This window comes from Neophocaena asiaeorientalis, unplaced genomic scaffold (genome assembly GCF_003031525.2).
Source record: "Neophocaena asiaeorientalis asiaeorientalis breed wild unplaced genomic scaffold, Neophocaena_asiaeorientalis_V1.1 scaffold126, whole genome shotgun sequence".
NCBI lineage: Eukaryota > Metazoa > Chordata > Mammalia > Artiodactyla > Phocoenidae > Neophocaena > Neophocaena asiaeorientalis.
This window is the reverse complement of record NW_020174565.1, coordinates 415,878-436,760: the sequence shown is the minus strand read 5'-3', so window position 1 is coordinate 436,760 and position 20,883 is coordinate 415,878. Positions and strand designations below refer to the sequence as shown.

General features: G+C 37.5%; 1 protein-coding gene across 1 annotated transcript in view; it reads right to left on the bottom strand.

Moving 5' to 3' along the window:
• DSG3 (desmoglein 3) overlaps positions 1 to 18,743 on the bottom strand; it is a 28,910-nt gene extending 10,167 nt beyond the window's left edge. Inside the window, 10 exon segments of the mRNA XM_024757960.1 lie at positions 796 to 935; positions 2,116 to 2,387; positions 4,855 to 5,040; positions 5,326 to 5,454; positions 6,314 to 6,480; positions 7,763 to 7,907; positions 8,496 to 8,651; positions 10,304 to 10,432; positions 10,954 to 10,989; positions 18,696 to 18,743. Coding sequence (XP_024613728.1) covers positions 796 to 935; positions 2,116 to 2,387; positions 4,855 to 5,040; positions 5,326 to 5,454; positions 6,314 to 6,480; positions 7,763 to 7,907; positions 8,496 to 8,651; positions 10,304 to 10,432; positions 10,954 to 10,989; positions 18,696 to 18,743 — 1,408 coding nt within the window.
• Positions 18,744 to 20,883: the final 2,140 nt, after the last annotated feature.

The window sequence follows — 20,883 nt, the reverse complement described above, 5'->3', positions numbered from 1 at the left end:
CAAACTATGATTTATTTTTATTACCCAAAATATAAAGTTTATTGAAGAAAAATTTTTTAATGTTGACAATCAAAAACAATAAAATAAAAATCTCTCAGTGGTGGGATTATGAATTATTTCTGTTGTTTCCCTTAGTGCTTTTTTCTGTTTTCCCAGATAACATGATTTTGGGTGTTAATTCTTTTTTTTTTTTTTTTTTTTTTTTGCGGTACACGGACCTCTCACTGTTGTGGCCTCTCCCGTTGCGGAGCACAGGCTCCGGACGCACAGGCCCAGCGGCCATGGGGTGTTAATTCTTTTGTTTTATTTTTATGTTTGCTGATCGCCTTGAGCATAAATTAATTTTACACTTAGGGAAACACACATAGTCAGTAAATACTATTTTAAAAACATTTCAAAAGATTTTTATTGTTCAGTGATATAAGTGCTTGAGGTCTCTATAAGTAACTCACTCTGTGTGTAAGTAACTCACAAAGGCACCTCACATTGGAGCTGAGCTTCCCTGATAAGCTTTCTGTCTCAATCTTTATCCACCTTCTCAAACCCAGAAATTCCTGCCCCAACAGCCAACAATAGGACCAACAAAGAATTCACTGGTCCAGCAAACTCCAGTGAGAAGCTGGGACGCTCAGTCTTCTCCTGGATTTAGCCACCTCAGACTTGAGACCCAGGGCCCCTAAGATAATTAACTTCATCTAATGATAAAGGTAATGTGTTCATAATCACAATCATCTATTCCTCAAGAAATGCCAGTTGGAGTAAATATTTCTCTAAAAATGAAACATTTTTTCTTACCATTTGTGGCCAGAACCTCAGCTGTGATTGTCTTGTTAACTATGACAACAACATCCCGAAAAGTATTTTTGACAAATTTGATTTGAGCAGTGTTTGAATCAATAGTTAGCAAACCATCATTATTACGTCTCAAGGTGTATCTGTTTTGTAATAGAAAACAACAATAGGTTTTTTTCCAAACATGGAATGTTACCTATTTAATGAAAATGACTCATTAATATTTATTTATACTTAGTATAAGACTATGAAATATACTTTTATAAAAGCAGCAGGAGCTTAACATATTAGCACAGACAAGCAGTATTTCATAATCCTTAAGTATATGTTAGCCTGGTTTTTCAATTTTCTGCTCTGCTCAGTAAAATAACTGTGTCCTTGTTCTTTTTTTTAATGAAGATTATTATTATTGTTTTATTTCAAAATTTCTTTTTGGCTGCATTGTGTCTTTGTTGCTGCATGGGCTTTCTCTAGTTGGGGCGAGCGGGGGCTACTCTTTGTTGCGGTGCGCGGGCTTCTCATTGCGGTGGCTTCTCTTGTGGAGCACAGGCTCTAGGTGCGTGGGCTTCAGTAGTTGCAGCACGTGGGCTCAGTAATTGTGGCACATGGGCCCTAGGACATGCAGAATACAGTAGTTGTGGCACATGGGCTTTGTTGCTCCGTGGCATGTGGGATCTTCCCGGACCAGGGATCGAACCCATGTCCCCTGCATTGGCAGGTGGATTCTTAACCACTGCACCACCACGGAAGGCCCTGTGTCCTTGTTCTTTATACTGCAGCAGCTACTTTGCATGGTGCTCTACTATTTTAGGCATATGTGTCTTGTATGTGCTGTTCTATCTGACTGCATCACGGTCTTCTGGTGAAATTCAACTCTTTTTTAAGGCTCAACTGAAAGTCTCCATGAAACTTTTTCCTGATCTCTCTAGACAGGCTAAGTCATTCTTTTCTTAGTTTCCACTTTAACTTATGCTTATGCTACCTTTGCTCATAGCATGCCTCTTCTTGAGTTATATGGTTCCTTGAGTTGGCTGCTTTGTATCTCTTTGTATCCTTGGCACAGAATAGTTTAGATGTTATATTGTAATAGTTTATAAATTAAAACTAGTCAAGGTAAACAACAAGGTCCTACTGTATAGCACAGGGAATTATGTTCAATATCCTGTGATAAACCATAATGGAAAAGAATATGAAAATGATTATATATGTATAACTGAGTTGCTTTACTGTACAGCAGAAATTAACACAACATTGTAAATCAACTAAACTTCAATAAAATAAAAAAAATTCAAGGAATACTAAAATATTAAAATAAAATCTCACTTGACAAATAAGGCAGCTTTGCCAGTGTCTTCATCAATGGCTTGATATGATCCCACGATATAATTGATCAGGTTTTCACCGCTTATGCCTTTTTGGACAATAAATGTCTTGGAAGGAGGACGGAATACAATTCCTTCCTTCATATTTATTACTTGGATTATGAGTGGGGTTGACTGGACTGTATATTTAGAGATAATTGATTTGTGAAATTCAGCTTTGTTTCTGACGGCGATACCAAGTTGCAAACTTTGTAGTTTTTCATAATCTAGAGACTAGAGTAAAAATAAAATTAAAAGGAAAGAGGCGTTACAAAAATATGATCTGGAAAGAGAACAAGAGAGTTCTATGTTACGTGCCATGAATGAATCCTTTATTTCTATACAGCAAAACGGTTTCACGATCTTCACAATGCTGTGATGAGAATCCTTTAGAATTTGTAACTCATGAAACCTCAGTTTGGTAATGGATACTTACAAAGCAGAGTACTTCTTTTTAGACTAACAAAACATCTTTATAGTTTCTTCAGGCTGTGTGGTACAGTGGAAAGAATCACAAATTTTCTATGGTAACATGGTTTGAACCCTGCTTCTGCTACTTAATAGCTATGTGACTCAGGGCACAATTTTTACTATCTCTGATCCTCAACTTTTTGCTTCTGGTAAAAAACCCTTACCTCATCAGATTGTTGTAAGGACTGAACTGATTAAGGCCCATAATACATTCCTGTAAATGGCAGCTACGTCCATTCACAGAATAGTTATTGGATTCCTGTGCAATAATATCCTTTCTGGCTTTAAAAATTCCCTGTTGGCAAAGATAAAGTATCCTAATAAACTTGGTTGGCAAACAGGCCTCTGCAAAACGATGAGTGGGTGGCCCACCGACTCTTCATAGAACCATTTTCAGATAGTCCTGTGTGTTACCTATTTGTTTGACTCTGTTATTGAGTGGCCCAAATCAAGGCCTGAGGTATCCCAGGATAGCTTTTTCCATTCACTAGTAAATTTTTTCAGGGTGATGGGATAAGGAAATGTTCATTTCGGTTACATTTGTGTATAACTGAAAATAATTATGGTATGAGAACCAGATTTGAGTTTTAACTTTGCAATGACTGGTGTTGTGGGCTCAAGTGTTTCCTAGTGGAGAAGAAGAGAACGATGCTTAAATAGGTAATTATAATATAAGGGGTAATTGACAAAAGAGACTACAGAGTCTATGTGTGAAAGCGAGTGAAGACTTGTACTTGGGAAAGTCAGGAAAGGCGTCCGAGAGGTTTTCATGTGAGCAGAGTGATACAGGTTGAAGAGGAGTTATTCAGGCAGAGTGAAAGCACTTGCAAATACCAGTTACAGAAGGTGATAGGGAGATGACTGCTGAGAGGCCTTGGATGCAATTCTGAGGGGGCTGAAGGTCATCTCAAAGGCCAGCAGGAGGTCATCACCCCGGCTGCATATTAAGAGTCCCCTGAGGAGCCTTTAAGAACCGCTTGCTGCCTGGCCTTCCCTGCAGACCAACTGAACCAGCAGTTCCTAACTTGCCGCAGGCAGGGAGAAGCTGCAGGTCATTCACATGGACAATCTTGATTGAGGGCCATTTTCACAGCCAATGGAGAACAAGTAAAGTTTTTAAAGAGGAGAGGAGCTGGTCCAAATTGGCTTTAAGAAAAATGTGGTTGAAGGAGAATGAAGGGAAGTATACACAGGAGGTAGCTACGTCAATCAGGAAGGGAGGGGGCAAGGCTGAGAAGAATACAGGCTGTGAGAAGGAAGACCAGGGCTAGACTTTAAGGGCGGTTTCTAGGGCAGAATTTGATGTCTGGCTCTAGGTGGTGAGAAAATGCCACGACTGAAGGACAAGGCCCAGGTTTCTAGTTTGGGAGACTGGATGACACCAACACAGAAGACTGGGAATATCTCATTCCTAGGCATTGTTGGGAGTTTATAACAAAACCCTTGCAACTGAGGATGGCTGTAACCCACTCTGAAAAGCAGAGTAATAGCAACCACTTATGTGGCTTCCAACAATCTAGAATTCCAGGGATCTCCCTGTTAAGGCATATTACGGATCTGTCATTCTACTGGAGTCACAGAATTAAAGAGAGAAGCTCCCATATAGTCCAATGTTCTATGGCAAGGAATGTCCTGAAATAGTGGTAATATTTTTCTAGTCTATACAATATCCAGGCATAAATAGCCTTATGTTATTTCAGATGAAGGGTCTATTGTAGCCAAGCCTGTTAAATGGAAGTGTTACTCAATTATTTATTTTTTATTTTTCAGATTTAGTTTTTACATTTCCATTTTCTAGAAAAAGTCACATTTTTTTTCCCTCTGAGGACCGTACCTAATCCATTTAAAGTAAGTGGACAAATTCACAAGCAGCTATTCCATGTATTCTTGTCTGTTCCGGAGTTTAAGTCAGGAAGTGTGTTTTACTTTCTTGCGCATAAAACAGGCACACCGATAAATATATGTATATTAGTGTGTTTGTGTTGCTATAGAAAGTGTGATAGCTTGGAAGGAAACAAATCAACATGTTAAGAGAATTTCCTTAGGTAATGGGGCTATGTGTGTCTTCAAAATTCTATCTACTTTTATGTGTTTTTTACGTTTTCTATAAAGAAGTGGTATTATTATTCATAACTGAATAAAGTTTATTTATGACAGTTTTGGTTAAAATATAGTACTAGTTTTGGTTAATACAGAACATTTTTCCCACTGAAGGGAAATCAGACCTTACCTTAACAACCTTCAAGATGCCTTCATTAGTTGTGGAATCAGTTTGTATTTCAAACCAGTTCCCATCATTTCCAGAGGTAAAGAAATACTCTGCAAGCCAATTATCTGTGAACTCTTCATCCAAATCTATTACTTGAAATCGAAGCAAGTCAGAACTTAAAGTGTTTTCCTCGATACTTGCTGAATACTAAAAAAATAAAAAATATTTTTAAAAAAAGCAAAATTTAAGACTCACTGGCAGGTTTTATCTAAATGAATTATATTCATTCTGAATGGCATTAGTCATTAATTCTCTAATTATGTATTGCCTCCTTGCTGGTTACTGAATTCTTATATTTTACGATAGCTTATTTTAAAAGAAAAGTGCAGAGAGCTTAAATAAAAGCCAGCAAGCAGGCGAATCCTGGATTAGGATGGCAAGGTATAACATAAAAAAAATACATAATTATTTTTCAAGGAATGAAAGGCACACCTGCGATTCTGTGAAGCTTGGAATATTATCGTTGACATCTTTCACTTTAATGCTACATTCACATTGTGCTACAAGTCCTTCTCCATCTTTGTCTGTACCACTCACAACCAGATGATACTTGCTAACTTGCTAAATTTGGAGAAAAAATAAAGAAAAATGATTAATCTCTAGTGCCAGAGATATGAATGACAACTACTTGCTTCCTATGGGAAGGAGGTGAAAATATTCAAGTTCGTGGTTCATTCTCTAGAAGGACCACACGCACTTCATTGCCCATCATAGAGGAGGTATGTGGGGCTCTGGGTGGTTAGGTGGAAGTCTTTATGAGGCTAGTACAGGTTTTTTCTGAGCTTCTTAGGGCAGGATAGTACACTTAGAGCAAAAAGGGATAATGAGGATGGTGGGATGTTTATCGGAGGGAAACTCACTTACAGAGCTTCCCTGCTGGTCTGTTTGGAAAATCACTTGTATAAAAGTTATACAGAGTCTGATGGGGTAGCGTGCATTGATGGAGATGTGGTGGTAGGACAATGGAGCAGAGAGAGGAACGGGATTCTTTAGTATTCCGGAAGTAGGAGTAAATTTGAAAGAAGTCAGGAGAAAAAGCATGACAGCAGAGAAGGCTTTACTCCAGAGAGAAATTTCTCCCTCCATCTAAGAAATTTCCTTCTCCTCCATCATATGAGGGATTAACCCCGGTTCAGCCTCTGTCGTGCATGCAATGCCTTCCCTTACTCCCCGCTTTAACTCCCACAGGTATGCTGATACTTGTTTCCTTAGGTACAGTTGATTGTGCAGGTCTCAAGTACACATCCCACCCCAGCAGAATCACACTAGGATGCAAGGAGTTTCCCTAGATTGGGCCACGTGAGTCCTGGGAACCTCTGTTCCTTCCTCCTTTCATTCTCAGGTAGAAAGGAGTCACCTCTCTTAGCATTCTTACAACAGAATCCTGAGTTATTGAACGCTCCCCAGTGCCTTGCTTTACCTCTCGATCAAGTGAACTGCTCAAAGTGTGGACTTCCCCGGTGTGTCTGCTTATGAGGAACATGGGTGTGCCTGCAGGTTCCTGAGAGATAATTTTGAAGGCAATTATAGAGTTCAAGTTGTTTGGTTCATCTGCATCTGTGGCATTTAGGATCATCACCAGTGAGTCTAGGAATACAGAAGAAGTTTATTAAAGAATATGTAAAGATTGACATTATGTTCACATGAAATGTTCAGCACAATTTCAAACTGATCTTTGTCTTTTAAGATCTTAAAACTAGAGGGCTTCCCTGGTGGCACAGTGGTTGGGAATATGCCTGCCAATGAAGGGGACATGGGTTCGAGCCCTGGTCTGGGAAGATCCCACCTGCCGCGGTGCAACGAAGTCCGTGCACCACAACTACTGAGCCTGCCTCTTAGAGCCCACAAGCCACAACTACTGAAGCCCGCACGCCTAGAACCCGTGCTCCGCAAGAGAGAAGGCACCGCAAGGAGAAGCCCACGCACTGCAAGCTGCTCTCCGCAACTAGAGAAAGCCCGTGTGCAGAAACAAAGACCCAGCACGGCCAAAATTAAATAAATTAATTAATTAAATAAATCTATTTTAAAAATTAAAAAAAATATATTAAAACTATCTGTGTGGGGCTTCCCTGGTGGCGCAGTGGTTGAGAATCTGCCTGCCAATGCAGGGGACACGGGTTCGACCCCTGGTCCAGGAAGATCCCACATGCCACGGAGCAATTAGGCCCGTGAGCCACAACTACTGAGCCTGCGCGTCTGGAGCCTGTGCTCCGCAACTAGAGAGGCTGCGATAGTGAGAGGCCCACGCACCGCGATGAAGAGTGGCCCCTGCTTGCTGCAACTAGAGAAAACCCTCGCACAGAAACGAAGACCCAACACAGCCAAAAATAAATTAATTAATTAAAAAAAAACCAAAAAAACTATCTGTGTGCTAAAAAAACATTACATGTCACTTGCAATATCTCTTACTGTCTCTGTCAATCAGGTGAGCTGCGCTGCCTTCTGTAAAAATCCTCCACTTCTCACTAAGCCTTGGTTGGTTGTGACTATTTTCTCTTTATTTTTTCCCTTGCTGGTTGGACTTATAATTCTCCCTTCCCCCCCATTATCCAAGCAATGAGTGTATCTCTGTCCCTTATAATCTAAAAAAGCCCAACTGATGCATCCAGGTTGCCTAAAGCCACCTCCTTAGCTTTGTGACTAGGATAAGCTTTGACTTGATAACAATCACAACTTGGAAATATAGTACACTGGCAGTGGACAAATAGCTCAACCACAAATATTAGAAAGGAAGACTCAGGTTATCTTGAGGAATTTTTCTTCAAAACTACTGATGAAACTAAGAGGATAAATTAGCTTGTAAAAATGATGTACTATAGTGATACTTGTATTTGAAAAAAAAAAATTAAAAATGGTAGTTAAGACTTACTCGAAGCACTATTTTCTTCAATTTCAGCCGTGACCATACTTTGTGAGAACACTGGAGCATTGTCATTTATATCTAAAATTTTGACTGTTAGTGTAAGTGGTTTCTCTACCTCTTGTCCCAGGGCACTGAGAGCACAACAGGTAATCTAGAAAAGGAGGGGAAATGTTAATTAACATTCTACAAACTTTAGTTTGCCTATTATTAAAACTTGTAGAGACAAGGCCTCTCCTGGCATGTACAGTGCTTTTGTGCAAAGAGGAAAAGTATTTCCCCAGAGAGGAGACAAAGCAGGAAAAAGTGCCGACTCTGGGCATACCAGTTGGGCAAATTGCCCCTTCCTGCAGGCTGGTACGTGTCTCCTGGCAGCATGAAGCTCTTGGCAAACAGCGTGCTGGAGTTGAGCGCTCATGCACCCTCCTGGGGTATTCCTTCAGGGGCACAACCATAAGGGGAGGCTCTTTGTTTTATTTTATTTTTTAATTTTTTGGCCATGCTGTGAGGCATGCAAGATCTTAGTTCCCCAACCAGGGATCGAACCTGCGCCCCCTGCAGAGGAAGCGCAGAGTCTTAACCGCTGGACTGCCGGGGAAGTCCAGGGGAGGCTCTTTGTAGAGGGACTAATATTGTTATTTGTTGGTGGATGGATTCATGCACTGATCTCTCTTCTAAATTAACCTCCTAAAGCCACTGTGCACCAGGGGAAGGGTGGCCGATATCGAGGACACAAACTTACGTGGAAGCTTGGGGTTACCTCACGATCAACTATGGCTGTTATGTTAATTTCTCCAGTGTTTTTGTCAATAATGAAGATTCCCAAAGGGGGCTGATCCACTCCTATTCCAGAAATGTGGTAGGTAATATTCTGGGCTGCTTGGAAGTCTGAAGAAATCTGTAGCCCAAAATACCAAAAATGTTAAGGTGATCATCACTCAGGCCTATTCCTTTCCCTCCTCTCCTCCATACTCTCAAGTCAGCTATTCATTTTATTCACACTTTCTTGACACTGTGCTGTTTCCTTTTTTTGCCTTGATAGATAGTAGGAGTGTGAAATAAACTCAAATTTTTGCTTCTGTTGACCACTATGGACCAATGTGTCGTTAATCATTCTGGCTTTAGAATATTTGCCCAGATTGTGGTCACCATGGTGATGTTAAAAGGTTGAGAGAAAGTCAAGGACACTTAATATTGACAAGGCTACTTCTGGATGCTCCCTTCCTTCGCAGGTAACATCAAAAAAACAAAAAAGACATTTATTTTAGTTTAAAAAGGAGGAGCTGGAGAAAAAAAGGGAAAGGGATTATATAGTAAGTGTTAATATTAGAATGCATTGCTTTTATTATTATTTTTTAAACTTTTTAATAGGGAAAACTTCAAATATACTATAAAGTTAGAAGAGTATAATGAACCTGATATATCTCATCACCCAGCTTCAACAATTCTGAATACATGGCCAATCCAATGTTGACTCTCAACCATCTTTAATTATCTTATTGCTGTGTATTGGTACAGTACGATTTCAAATCCACTTAAAAAAAAATCTAAGAATACAGTTGTTTTGTTCTAAGAGTGAAGTTGCTTATGTTGAGAAAGCTGTGTCAGGATGTCGTCATGGACATCCGTGGCTGTCAATAAACACTCAGTAGCTCAGCTATTGGGGAGCAATGTTGGGGGCTTATTGATACGAACATGTGGAGCAGCCATTAATTATGGCTGGGGGACATTTAAGCTTTAAATATCAAGAGATTATGAGGACCTCTTGAGAGTGTTCAGTCTGGGCAAGGCAACTCTTTGCTGACCTAAATAGCTCTCTTGAAGACCTTGGGGCATTATTAGCTCCTGCCTGGGCAAGGCAGCTCTTTGCCTGGCAGTGGTGAAAACCACGATCTTGCTTGCCAGTACCACCGCCTCTGTTCCCTAGTAACGTGCTGTAGTGATAAGGGACTTGTGTTTTTGCACTGGACATCAGCTTGTGGTTGACTAAACTGGCTCTCCCAAGAACCAACTCGTAGAAAAGTACAACTCAACTACATTTGTACTCTATTCCTTTAACCTCTCCCTTGCCTGGAACAATAGTGTGATTAATCTACTTGTGGTTAGGAGTACGGTATTTATTGGTTTATTGAGAGACATTATCTTATATGTTATTGGCTTGTGAAATTATTATAACTCCTGCAGTGAACCCGTGTTAAATAAATTACTGATAAAAATCTTATTCTCTGAGCATAATTTGCTGCCCCAAACAAAGCACTTTCCATATAATTTTTCTCTTTGTTTGCTAGAATCTGAATCCCAAAAGGTGTATCCATTGAAATTGATTGAAATGTCTCTTAATTATGTTTTATTACTCTAGAAGCTATAGCTCCTTCATCTTTCTCTCTTTTAAATTGTTATTACTATTATTACTGTGTTTTTTGTTTTGTTGAAGATGCCAGGTTATTTGTTCTGTGGACTCTTCAGTCTGCATTTTGCTAATCGGAATTGTCATATTATTTTAATTTACATCTAGTACATTTATCTGAAAATTCTGCTCATAAGACTTACTGTGGCAATTGGATTTCTTTTTGAGTTGTCTTCTTCTTCTCTGCAGGGTCTTGCAAATTTCACCCATTCACGTTTGTATCTCCTTTTGCCTTGTACCGCTGTCTCATATTCTCCATGTTGTCCTTTTGTCTTATGTAAAAAGGGATTCCATTTTATTATGCACATTGTTGGAAATTTTTGCTTTGAGTATTAATTATAGACACCTAGGTTGAGGAGCCTCCTATGTCTCAAGATCTCTCAGACTGTTAAATATCTAATTTTCTCTCCCTCACACTGTCAAGCAAAGAAGAAACATTAAATAACTAGAATAGCTACAGAGCTATATGATTTTTAATATTAGCATTGAATCATATTTTATATTTTCTATATATATTCCACAACGTCTAACTATTCTGTGCATAAAAGACAGGTTTAATGAAAACCTGTTGATTTATTTAAGATAAGAAGAATGCATGAGATAAGTTACAATAATGACACTTATTCTTGCTAGTATTTAAATATTATTAGGTTAGCAATTAGAATTTTAATTATATTTTCACAATTAAATTATTAAATAATTTAAAACATTAAATATTTGTTTTTCCTGAGTACAATTTTAATTTTTTAACTAAACTGTTACTTTAATTACAAAAAACTTTTTCATACTTTACCTCTATTCTCAATTCTCCATGAACAAAAAGGACCACCTGTAGACATTTAAATAAAGTCAAATTAAATGTGAATTCTTCAAATAAGTAATTATATAAGATAATAATCCTGGTTTTTACATTCTGCTGTTCATATTGTAGTTTGTTTCTATTTCAAAAGAAGTAGATTTGGAGATGCAGTATTCAAAGGGCAAAATCCTTCCAAAAAAAAGAAAATACTCTTCGTATAAACAAGTTCTTTCAGTTCTTTAATCTGACTACAGCATTTCAATGATACATAGGAGAATCTATTGGACTTTTCAAAATTCTAACAGTTGTTGCAGCAACCAGACATTTCTTACCTGGTTGCTCTATAAACACTTCCCGGGAGCTATGGAAGCTATTGCTTTGGGAAACAATGATGAGCATCATTGTGATAAGCTTCAGAAAGTGCCATAGGAGATTATTAAAAGCCATGACCTACGCTACTGACTTGTACAAAGTCAGTGCTGTATTAGTTAGTTGCAACTGCAGGGTAAGGCATTTTCTTAGTCATATAAGAGTGGAGAGAGTGGAAAGGAACTAGTCTAATTTAGAGAATGAAACGTAAAAGATCGGGATATGCTATTCCAACCACTAGTGTTGTTTTCTGTGGGACATGGATCTGCGCATCTCTGCCTTACTAGTTCAATTTAAATTTGAGCTTAATATTCATACTGATCTGAAAAAAACTAAAAATAAAGATAAAATGAAGCCAGGTGGGCCAGGGTCTTCACTTTCTCAAGGGCGTACAGGACCTTCATCTGTGTCATTTTCCCCCTGGAATGCATTCTTCTTTCCCTTCACACACTTAAATATTACTCATCCTTTAAGATCATTTCAAGTTCCAACAGTCTCCATGAAACTGTCCTTACTGATGTCTCCTTTTCTCAGTTTGTACAACACATATTCTATAACATGCAGTTTCGCTCGTAATGGTTTACCATGATTCATTATTTCTTATGGCTTTATGTGCATTGTGATATCAAGCCAAGAGAATTGCAAACTTCCCAAATCATTGCTTCTGTATTATTTTTCTTCTTGCAATTCGTACAATACCTGTCCCTCAGCAGATGTTTAACCACTATTTTGTGACTCACGGATTACCTAATCTGAAGAGAATCTGTTAGGGAAAAGATTGTGAAAAATAAATCAGAAGAAAAAAATGACTATTTTTTTGTGCCAGTTGCTATTCATAGAGCTTTATGTTTACTATCTCACTTAGTATGGCAGTCATCTGAAGGAGATTCTATTATTGTAATCCTTATTTCATGGATGAAGAAATGGAGACATGAGAGAATGAGTACTTTGTCCCAACTAACAGCCCCAGGAGAGCCAGGATTTGAACCCCTGCAGCCTGACTCTAAAGCGTGCACATCACCACTACACTAGATTCTAACCAAAGTCAATGTAAATAAATAGAAAAAAAACTAGTCATAGAAAGAAAGTTATATGATAGTTTAGATTTCTTCCTGGCAAAGGCTGCAGTTATTCCTGAAACAATGCAGATTTATTACATTGTTTATTTTGGAAGGTTATAATAAAGAGGCAGGTCCCAGTCTGAACCAAAGGAATAATCATACCAGACATAGAATGCCAGGACCCTTCCATTCTAAAAATTTCAGTAAAGTCTTTATTTCAAAGGGTGTTTTTTAAAATTGTCATGAAAAAGAACCATTACTTGTGGTTCTAACAGGTCTCAAAATGATTTTACAGCTTTGCTGCTCTTTATTAAACAATATCATGAGTTACTTGGGAGAAAAGACCAGAGCAATGTAGTCATTGTACTACTTTCTCAGTTCATAAGAACAACTCAGCCACACGTGAGAGGAGGGATGGGCCAGGCACAGTCTCTTTTACAGGAAAACCAGAGTCATCCAGAAAATATGAACCATGTTTGTACTAGCCCCACGGAGAATGATTCTTCTAGTAGACATTAAGACATGATTTCTCTTTTCCTGGGAAGCAAAGGAAGGACAAACCCTGAACTATGGAAAATGAGCATTGCAGACAGGTGTTTCTTATTTGTTCAATCATTTCAATGAATCAGAGCCCTTAGAGAAGTCACTCAGCCAGACCTTTACTGTTTCCCATCCTCTCTTTTAAAGTCAGGCCAACAAGAATCTTCTCCAATTTTAGGGAATATTGTGAAAATGGGATTATTTTTGTATTTCTAGGAATATGGGGCACTTCTGAATAATGCAGTGTTCTTTATATGTGTATTGAGACATATAATCATAGGCTTACATTATTTCGAATAGTGTTTTAAAAAATCTTTCCTATTTTAGTTAATTAATACTCATATGTGGCTACTTAGATGTTTTAGTTACTTTGTTCATATAAGTATTTTGAATATGTAATAAATATTTCAATAGCTTCTTGACAATGTAAATCAACTAAGTTTTCTTTTTTTGTGGCCTAGAGTCTAGGAAATACCAATGTGGAGAAAACACTCCATATCTTGAGAATTTCTTTACTTTTCTTTCTTCCCTTTGTTTCCTGGTTATTTTTATAATTTTTTGTTGTTGTTGTTTGTTTTGTTTTGTTTTGTTTTTGCGGTACGTGGGCCTCTCACTGTTGTGGCCTCTCCCGTTGCGGAGCACAGGCTCCGGACGCGCAGGCTCAGCGTCCATGGCTCATGGGCCCAGCCGCTCTGTGGCACGTGGGATCTTCCCAGACCGGGGAACGAACCCGTGTCCCCTGCATCGATCGGCAGGCGGACTCTCAACCACTGCACCACCAGGGAAGCCCTATTTTTATAATTTTGACTACATGGTTTTTAAAGCATTGATATGGTCTAAATACCTTGGCATACGTAAGAATTAGAAATATTTTATTAAAAGCAAATGAGATTATTAGGTTAAAAAGCGTATGACATAAAGTGATTTGATATTCACATGCCTTATTTGCTAATTAAAATGTATGTAGTTATATCATTAAGATTCCTATTGAGTATGGTAGGTCCACAATAAATATATTTTGAGGATATGGGTGACTGGATTTTTAAATATCATATATAATAACAATTGCTTTTTACTGAGTTGGCCAAGGTTTTGTTTAGAATAATCTGATACTTTAGTGTGGGGAAGGACAGACTGTTAGACTGTGCATTGGATCCACGGAGCTAGTCCTAGCCAGGCTAGGGCATGGCCACTCTTCTCAGAATGGGATAAGAGTGGATCACACCCACTCCCCTCTGGGAAATTTATAGAATGAATTGGGTAATTCAAAGAAATCATTACAAATTTTAAACTTGATTTTTTTAAATTATTAATTATTTTTGGAAAAATTCATGAAATATATATACATAGGTTGGTGATATTATTTTTATAATTGGTTAAGTACAATGATTATTTATGTGTCAGATCATAGAGGTCATTCAATACATGTTGGAATAAATTTCATATGTACAATTCAGAAGAAATGAGTGATTTATATTTTATGATACCTCATAGCTTTATATATAGAGAGACTTTTTAAAATTAAAATTTAAAAACCTGGAAGTATTTTAATAAGCTTTGTATTAATCAAGGCAAATTCTTTAATTGAAAAAAATTATATATGTTTAATTACTTAAAAATTAATTTAGGATGGTTCAACTTTTAATAACTGATGTTTAGAGTAAGCTCAATTTAGAAAGTTAAGCCTTGTATCATGATAGAGATGAAAACAAATACCCATGGCTGTTTTCAAGAGCTCATTTTAAATACTGTGTAGGATGCAGTCAAATGTAGCAATAGAAAATTGGACACTGGATCCTGAATCCCTGAATTAAAATCCCAGTCTCACCAGGTACCAGCTGAATAACTTGGGAACATTACTTAATTTTTCAGATTCCTCATCTGTAAAATAGAAATAATAATTCTACTTACTTTATAGGTTTGTTGTGAGGATTAAATGAATTAACACGTCTAAAGCATATAGATGATCCCTAGCCTACAGTAACTGCTTAATAAGTGTTAATTACTTTTGTCCAGACTTTTAAAAAAAGGTGTAAAAGAGCCACTGTGATATTAAGTGACCTTTTATTATTATTATTCATGTCAAGGCACGTAAGGACTTTCTCTTTCTTGAGCATCAGAAAAAGATAAGAGGGCTTCCCTGGTGGCACAGTGGTTGAAAGTCGGCCTGCCGATGCAGGGGACACGGGTTAAAAAAAAAAAAAAAAAAAGAAAGAAAAGAAAAAGATAAGAACCAGAGCTCCACCATACAATTGAGTAGGTTGCTCCTTGCACAGCTCCAGGGGGCACTGTTCACATTGTAGTATATGTGAATGCACTTCCTGGCATTGTGCAGTGTAGAGCCTGGCCAACTGTGCAGTGGCCATGCAAGAAAAATGTGCATGTTATACAAATTCAATTATTCATAGTATAATTATGGATAGTAGCCAATTGCCTATGTAATTCTTGTGATGAATTTTCCAAAGCAAGCCCTCACCTTAGGCTATCAGAATGACTCTTTTTTTTAAATTTTTTTTTTGCGGTACCCGGGCCTCTCACTGCTGTGGCCTCTCCCGCTGCGGAGCACAGGCTCCGGACGCGCAGGCCCAGAGGCCATGGCTCACGGGCCTAGCCGCTCCGCGGCATGTGGGATCTTCCCGGACCAGGGCATGAACCCGTGTACCCCGCATCGGCAGACGGACTCTCAACCACTGCGCCACCAGGGAAGCCCCAGAATGACTCTTAACAGGAAAGGAAGAGACAAAGGCTAAGAAGTTTATGAGAAACGTCATTGAGTGTTCTAAGTGAAAACCGGTTTCGGGTATTAAGTAAGTGGGAGCGGTAATAGGTGGAAGTAATGACATCTTTCCTAAGTTTTGCTCAAGTCAGGCAGGGCTGGCTGGAATTTCTTGGCAAGGTTATTCTGATTTTAGAATCTTAACTTTCGGAAAGGCTCAGGAGGAAATTAATTTTCATATATTTATTAGTACTGGAAATTGGATTGCTTCATCAATCAAGATTCATCTTTATTACTAAAATATTACAAATAATAGGAATTAGAGTCTTACAAAGCACTTTATGTTTTCCAGAGCACTTTCCTGTGCACATTGCTCCTTTATTCTTACTGTGGTCATTCTCATTAGTCAGGGGGATATGATTATTCTTATTTGACAGCTAAGGAAGCAAGGCCTGGAGTGAGTCAGTGGTACAGGCATAGAATGGAGTCTGTGACTTAGCTTTCATATATTACCTCTCTAGGCAACACTTGTATGGTCATAGGTTGGTGGCATTAACTCAAAACCTCCAAACAGGTCTTCCAACTTTCAGACCCCACCCTTTAATAAAATATTTGCTTTCCCACTCCACAGTGCTTTTAAAAACATTGTTTTTTCCCATCACCAAGCTATTTTGAAACTCTGGGTGGCTCCCCACTTCTAAAAGGGTTTCATTACCCTTCACAGAATGCACTTTTCAGTCTGACCCTCATCTGCCTTTTTAACTTCATGTCCAGATTCTCCAATGCAGACTATCATTCCAGCCAAATCAGTGTGTCCATTGCCTCTAGGCAAGTGCCGTAATTGCGCCTGCCTTTGCATGTGCTGGGCTGACAACCGAAGATATCTCCCTGTCGCCCATCTATACTTATCAAAAAGCAGCTCAAATCTCACCTGGTCCATGGAGCCTGGTTTGCCTACCTCACCTCTGACTGACACTGCCTTCCACTAATAGCATTAAGAGTAGACCAGCACCATCCAGTTGAAACATAATAACCACAAATGTGAGCTGCATATATAATTTAAAATTTTCTATTATTCATATTAAAAAGGTGAAATTAATTTTATTAATATATTTTAAACTAATGTCCAAAATATTGCCATTTCAATATGTAATCAACATAAAAATTATTAATGATAAATTTTACATTTTTTTCATACTGAATCTTCAAAACATGGTGTATGCTTTATACTTAACAGCACATTTCAATACAGATCAACCACATTTCAAGTGGTTGATAGCCACATGTGGCTACTGTTACCATATTGGAAAGAGCAGGTCCAGACCTCTCAGTTTAACAATTATGTATGAAGTTATATTGTTGTTTACATAGCTTGTGTGTTTGTGTATGTGTGCCTGTAAAATTTTCCTGAGGGGAGCAAAATGTTCTAACCCCTCATAGCTTCTTCCACGACTAGCATTATAGAGGCACCGTGAGGGGAAATTATAGTTGAGAGAGACCTCATTCAATCATTCATTTATCCATTCTTCAAACAATTGTGCATCCACTGTAAGACAGATATTATGGTGGGCATTGGGGATAAAAAGAAGAATACAACAGCCCTCAGTATAAGGATCTTACAGTCACTCCAGAACCAGAATGGTAACTGAGAGTGGTACATGTCAAATCAGGGAAAGAAGCTCCTCTAAGCATGTGGCCGTCAAACTCCGTGACAACACTATTCCGACATTCCCTTCCACATATCCCCTAGCTTCCCAGGTTGGTCATTGGCTTGGACAGATGGGTTATGAGGCTACCTGCAGTCCATTTAGTTCAGAAAGGACCATCTGGAAAAGTGGAGAAGTCATTACAATTGTCACATTTCTTTTTACAACGTTCCTGGGTCAATTAAATTCATTAGATTGCCAAAACAATTAGTTATACTGTCATAATAGAAACAGACTCAAACAGAAGGGTGTGATACCAATTTTTCTGCTTGACCATTGCCATGAGAAGGAAGGCTGGGAAACTGGCTCACAGGCAGTCTATTCTAATTTTAAACATATTTAATTTTTAGAATGTTCTTCCTTGAGAACTATCTCCTATAACTTCTTGAAGTTCAATTATCTCATTTTTTTTAGATGAGGAAATGAGGGAAACTGATGTGTAGGCCAACCCAATTTATTATTGATAAAATGAGGGATCAGTATTAGGAATTTAAAAAATATTCATTATGGTATATTTCACTATTTTGATATCTTTGTGTAACTGATAATATTGTGACAAGTTTTCTTCTTTACTAAAACAACACATTTAAGGAAAAAACTAGTCTGTAACATCCAGGCTAGTGCTTTGCTCTCTAGATTCCACTTCTCTTTTATGTAATATTATATAAAACTTTCCCAATCCACAAAAGTATTACTCTTCTGAAAAACTGGCTTATAAAATATTCTGTCTTCTTTTGTACCCAAAGGTTGGATGTCTTTTGCACATAAAGGCTAAACGTAAAACGCTGTTTTCTTAATAACCCTCCCAACTTCTCTAGAGTCAAACATTGCTTTGATTCTAATTCCATGGTCTTTGACTACTTAAAAACATGTCAGGTATCAAGACCAGGCATGTACAATTCTTAGCCATATGCTTAAGAGATATAAAACCTTGGAAAATAGAGCTTGTTCTCTTTTATGTGTTTTAGTTTGTGTATTAGAATAAAAGCATGAATAAAAAGATGAATAAAAGCATTACTTTGAAGAAAGTGAAGGTGTTGTGGAAAATAGACTTGAGACCAGGATTATTTAATTCTTTAGTTAATTATTTACCTAAAGAAATGCTAAAAGGCAACTTTCAAATTCATTTCTATCATCTGCCTTATTTTCTTATGTGAAAATACAACATTAAAAAAAGCAACAAAAGGGGGAAATTGGTAATCTTTACAGTTTCATTTTAAAATGTTTATTTCCTCTGTACTCTTTTTAGAATTTATAATAGGGATTCAGCAGTCAAATATAGCATTCTCTAACAAGGAAGGAAACAGGGAAAGTTTGCAATTATTAGAAAAAAATAGGACTTACCATTAAAATGGCCAGAGCCCCTGTGGTTCTGAAAAGGAGCCAAGCCATTGTCTCTGATTTCCTTGGTGAACGAACCCAAGGGAGCTGCTGCTTTAGTCCTTCCAACCGCCTGCATGCGATGTCTAAGGAAAGCCCTCTCAGCGTCTCTGCTGTCTTCAGGACAGCAAGAGTCTTCAGGAGTCTGCAGATAGCCTGTTATGCAGGTCCTCCCCACCCTAAACCAGAAACGCTTGCATCAGTTTTGCTCCCAGGTAAAAACTTAGACACACCTCAATTCCTGAAGCAATGAAATCCTCTGTTGGAAGCTGAAAGAAAAGTTCACAGGCTAAAAACCAGTTTTAATAGGAAGGCACCAGATGATTAACTAATCATGGTGTGGAAGTGAAAAAGTCAACCTTGACTACACTGAAAAAGGATCTAGTTGGCTGCTTCTCATGGTGCCAATTAAAACTGAAAAATAAAACAAAGCCTACAAAATTCCCCCAAATCTAACTTGTGGAAGAGCATTTATTTTTAGCCTGAGTGTATGTGAGTAGATTTAAAGTTAAGCAAAATATATTTTAGGTGTTAAGCAATAATATGGCTTTCAATTTTATTGAAAGAAGCTACAAATCTGAAGAAGAAAACCATCACATCAAGCAGTTATTAATACAAGTTTTGAATGAAAACAATTGGAAATAAAATTGGACTAAACGCATATGGTGCCTTGGATATTTGAAATATATAAGCTGTGCATTGCAAAATCAGATCCCTGATAATACTCAGATGACATCTTTCTATTGTGTTTCTTTTCATTTATAAGTTTTAAAAAAATTAATTTGCCTAGTGAAGTAGGTTAACTCTGTGCACTTTTAATTACATTTCCTCTAGAGCAGATACCCTGCTCACTGCTGTTTACTTGTGCGCTTCTAAACTCCTGGACTCCAACTCAAGTTATGGGATGGGGAAAAGCTACTAAAGCACCTTTTTAGTTTTTAGTTTAGTTAAGAGCACTCTTAACATTCCAGAATATTTTTTTAAATGTTTGGTAGAAAAACAATATTATAAGTATTTGTGCATCAGGTTTTGGAAGCTTTTTAGTACCAGGGAAACCATTTAATCAGAATATTTTAGACAGAAAGGATTTTATAGTCTAGGAGTTGGAAAAAAACACCTTATAGGTAAAAATCTTGTGGGATTTTTTTTTTTGTCTTCTTAAAAATTGTGGTGAAATATACATAACAAAATTTACTATTTTAACTATTTTTAAGTTTCAGCTGAGTGGCATTAAGTATATTCACTAGTCTGTGACTGGACTAGTTAACAAATGTAAGGGGATAGAAGCTGGGATGAGCTTTATTGAACTTAGTGATTTGTATAATGCAGAATTCAGCAATTGAAGTGTTGGTTGCTTCTGAATTTAGTATCTGAATTTGTTTAACATTGGTGAGAGTTTTGGGTTTATATGTATGTATACTGGGGCTTTTTTCTTATAGCATAATGAAAAATACATACATATGGTCAAAGACTAGAATGAACCACCTTAATATACTAGAACTTATTTTTCGAATGAAGTGATTATGGATGTATTTTATTTCTTCATTATGGTTGTATGTATTTTCTTATTTTTGGTAATGAGAATGTATTAGTTTTATAATTTAAAAAGAAACTTCTTTAAAAATAATGTGAGTACAGAAAGCTTTTATGAATAACATTCTAAACTTTGGGGCAGGGAAAAAGAGAAAAACATAATGAACTTTCAGTTCCTTCCTTTTTCCATAATTTAATATCTTGCAATTTCTTCAAAGCATTATTGTGCTAAAGACAAAAGAAATTTTAAAAGTGATAGCAGTGAATTATGATATTCCTAGGAATACCCATAAGTTGCATTGTGGACTAAATTCTAGATATGACTCAATTTTTTTTTTCTGATTTACCTTTCCTAAAGCTCCACTTCTTTGGCAATTATATAGATATTTATTTATTTATTTGGATGCGCTGGGTCTTAGTTGTGGCACGTGGGATCTTTGTTGCTACATGCGGGCTCTTAGTTGCGGCATGAGGAATCTAGTTCCGTGACCAGGGATCAAACTGGAGCCCCCTGCATTGGGAGTGTGGAGTATTAACCACTGGACCACCGGGGAAGTCCCTTCTTTGACAATTTTAATTAATTAGACTTAAAAGTGTTGATTATCACTTCACTCTTTCC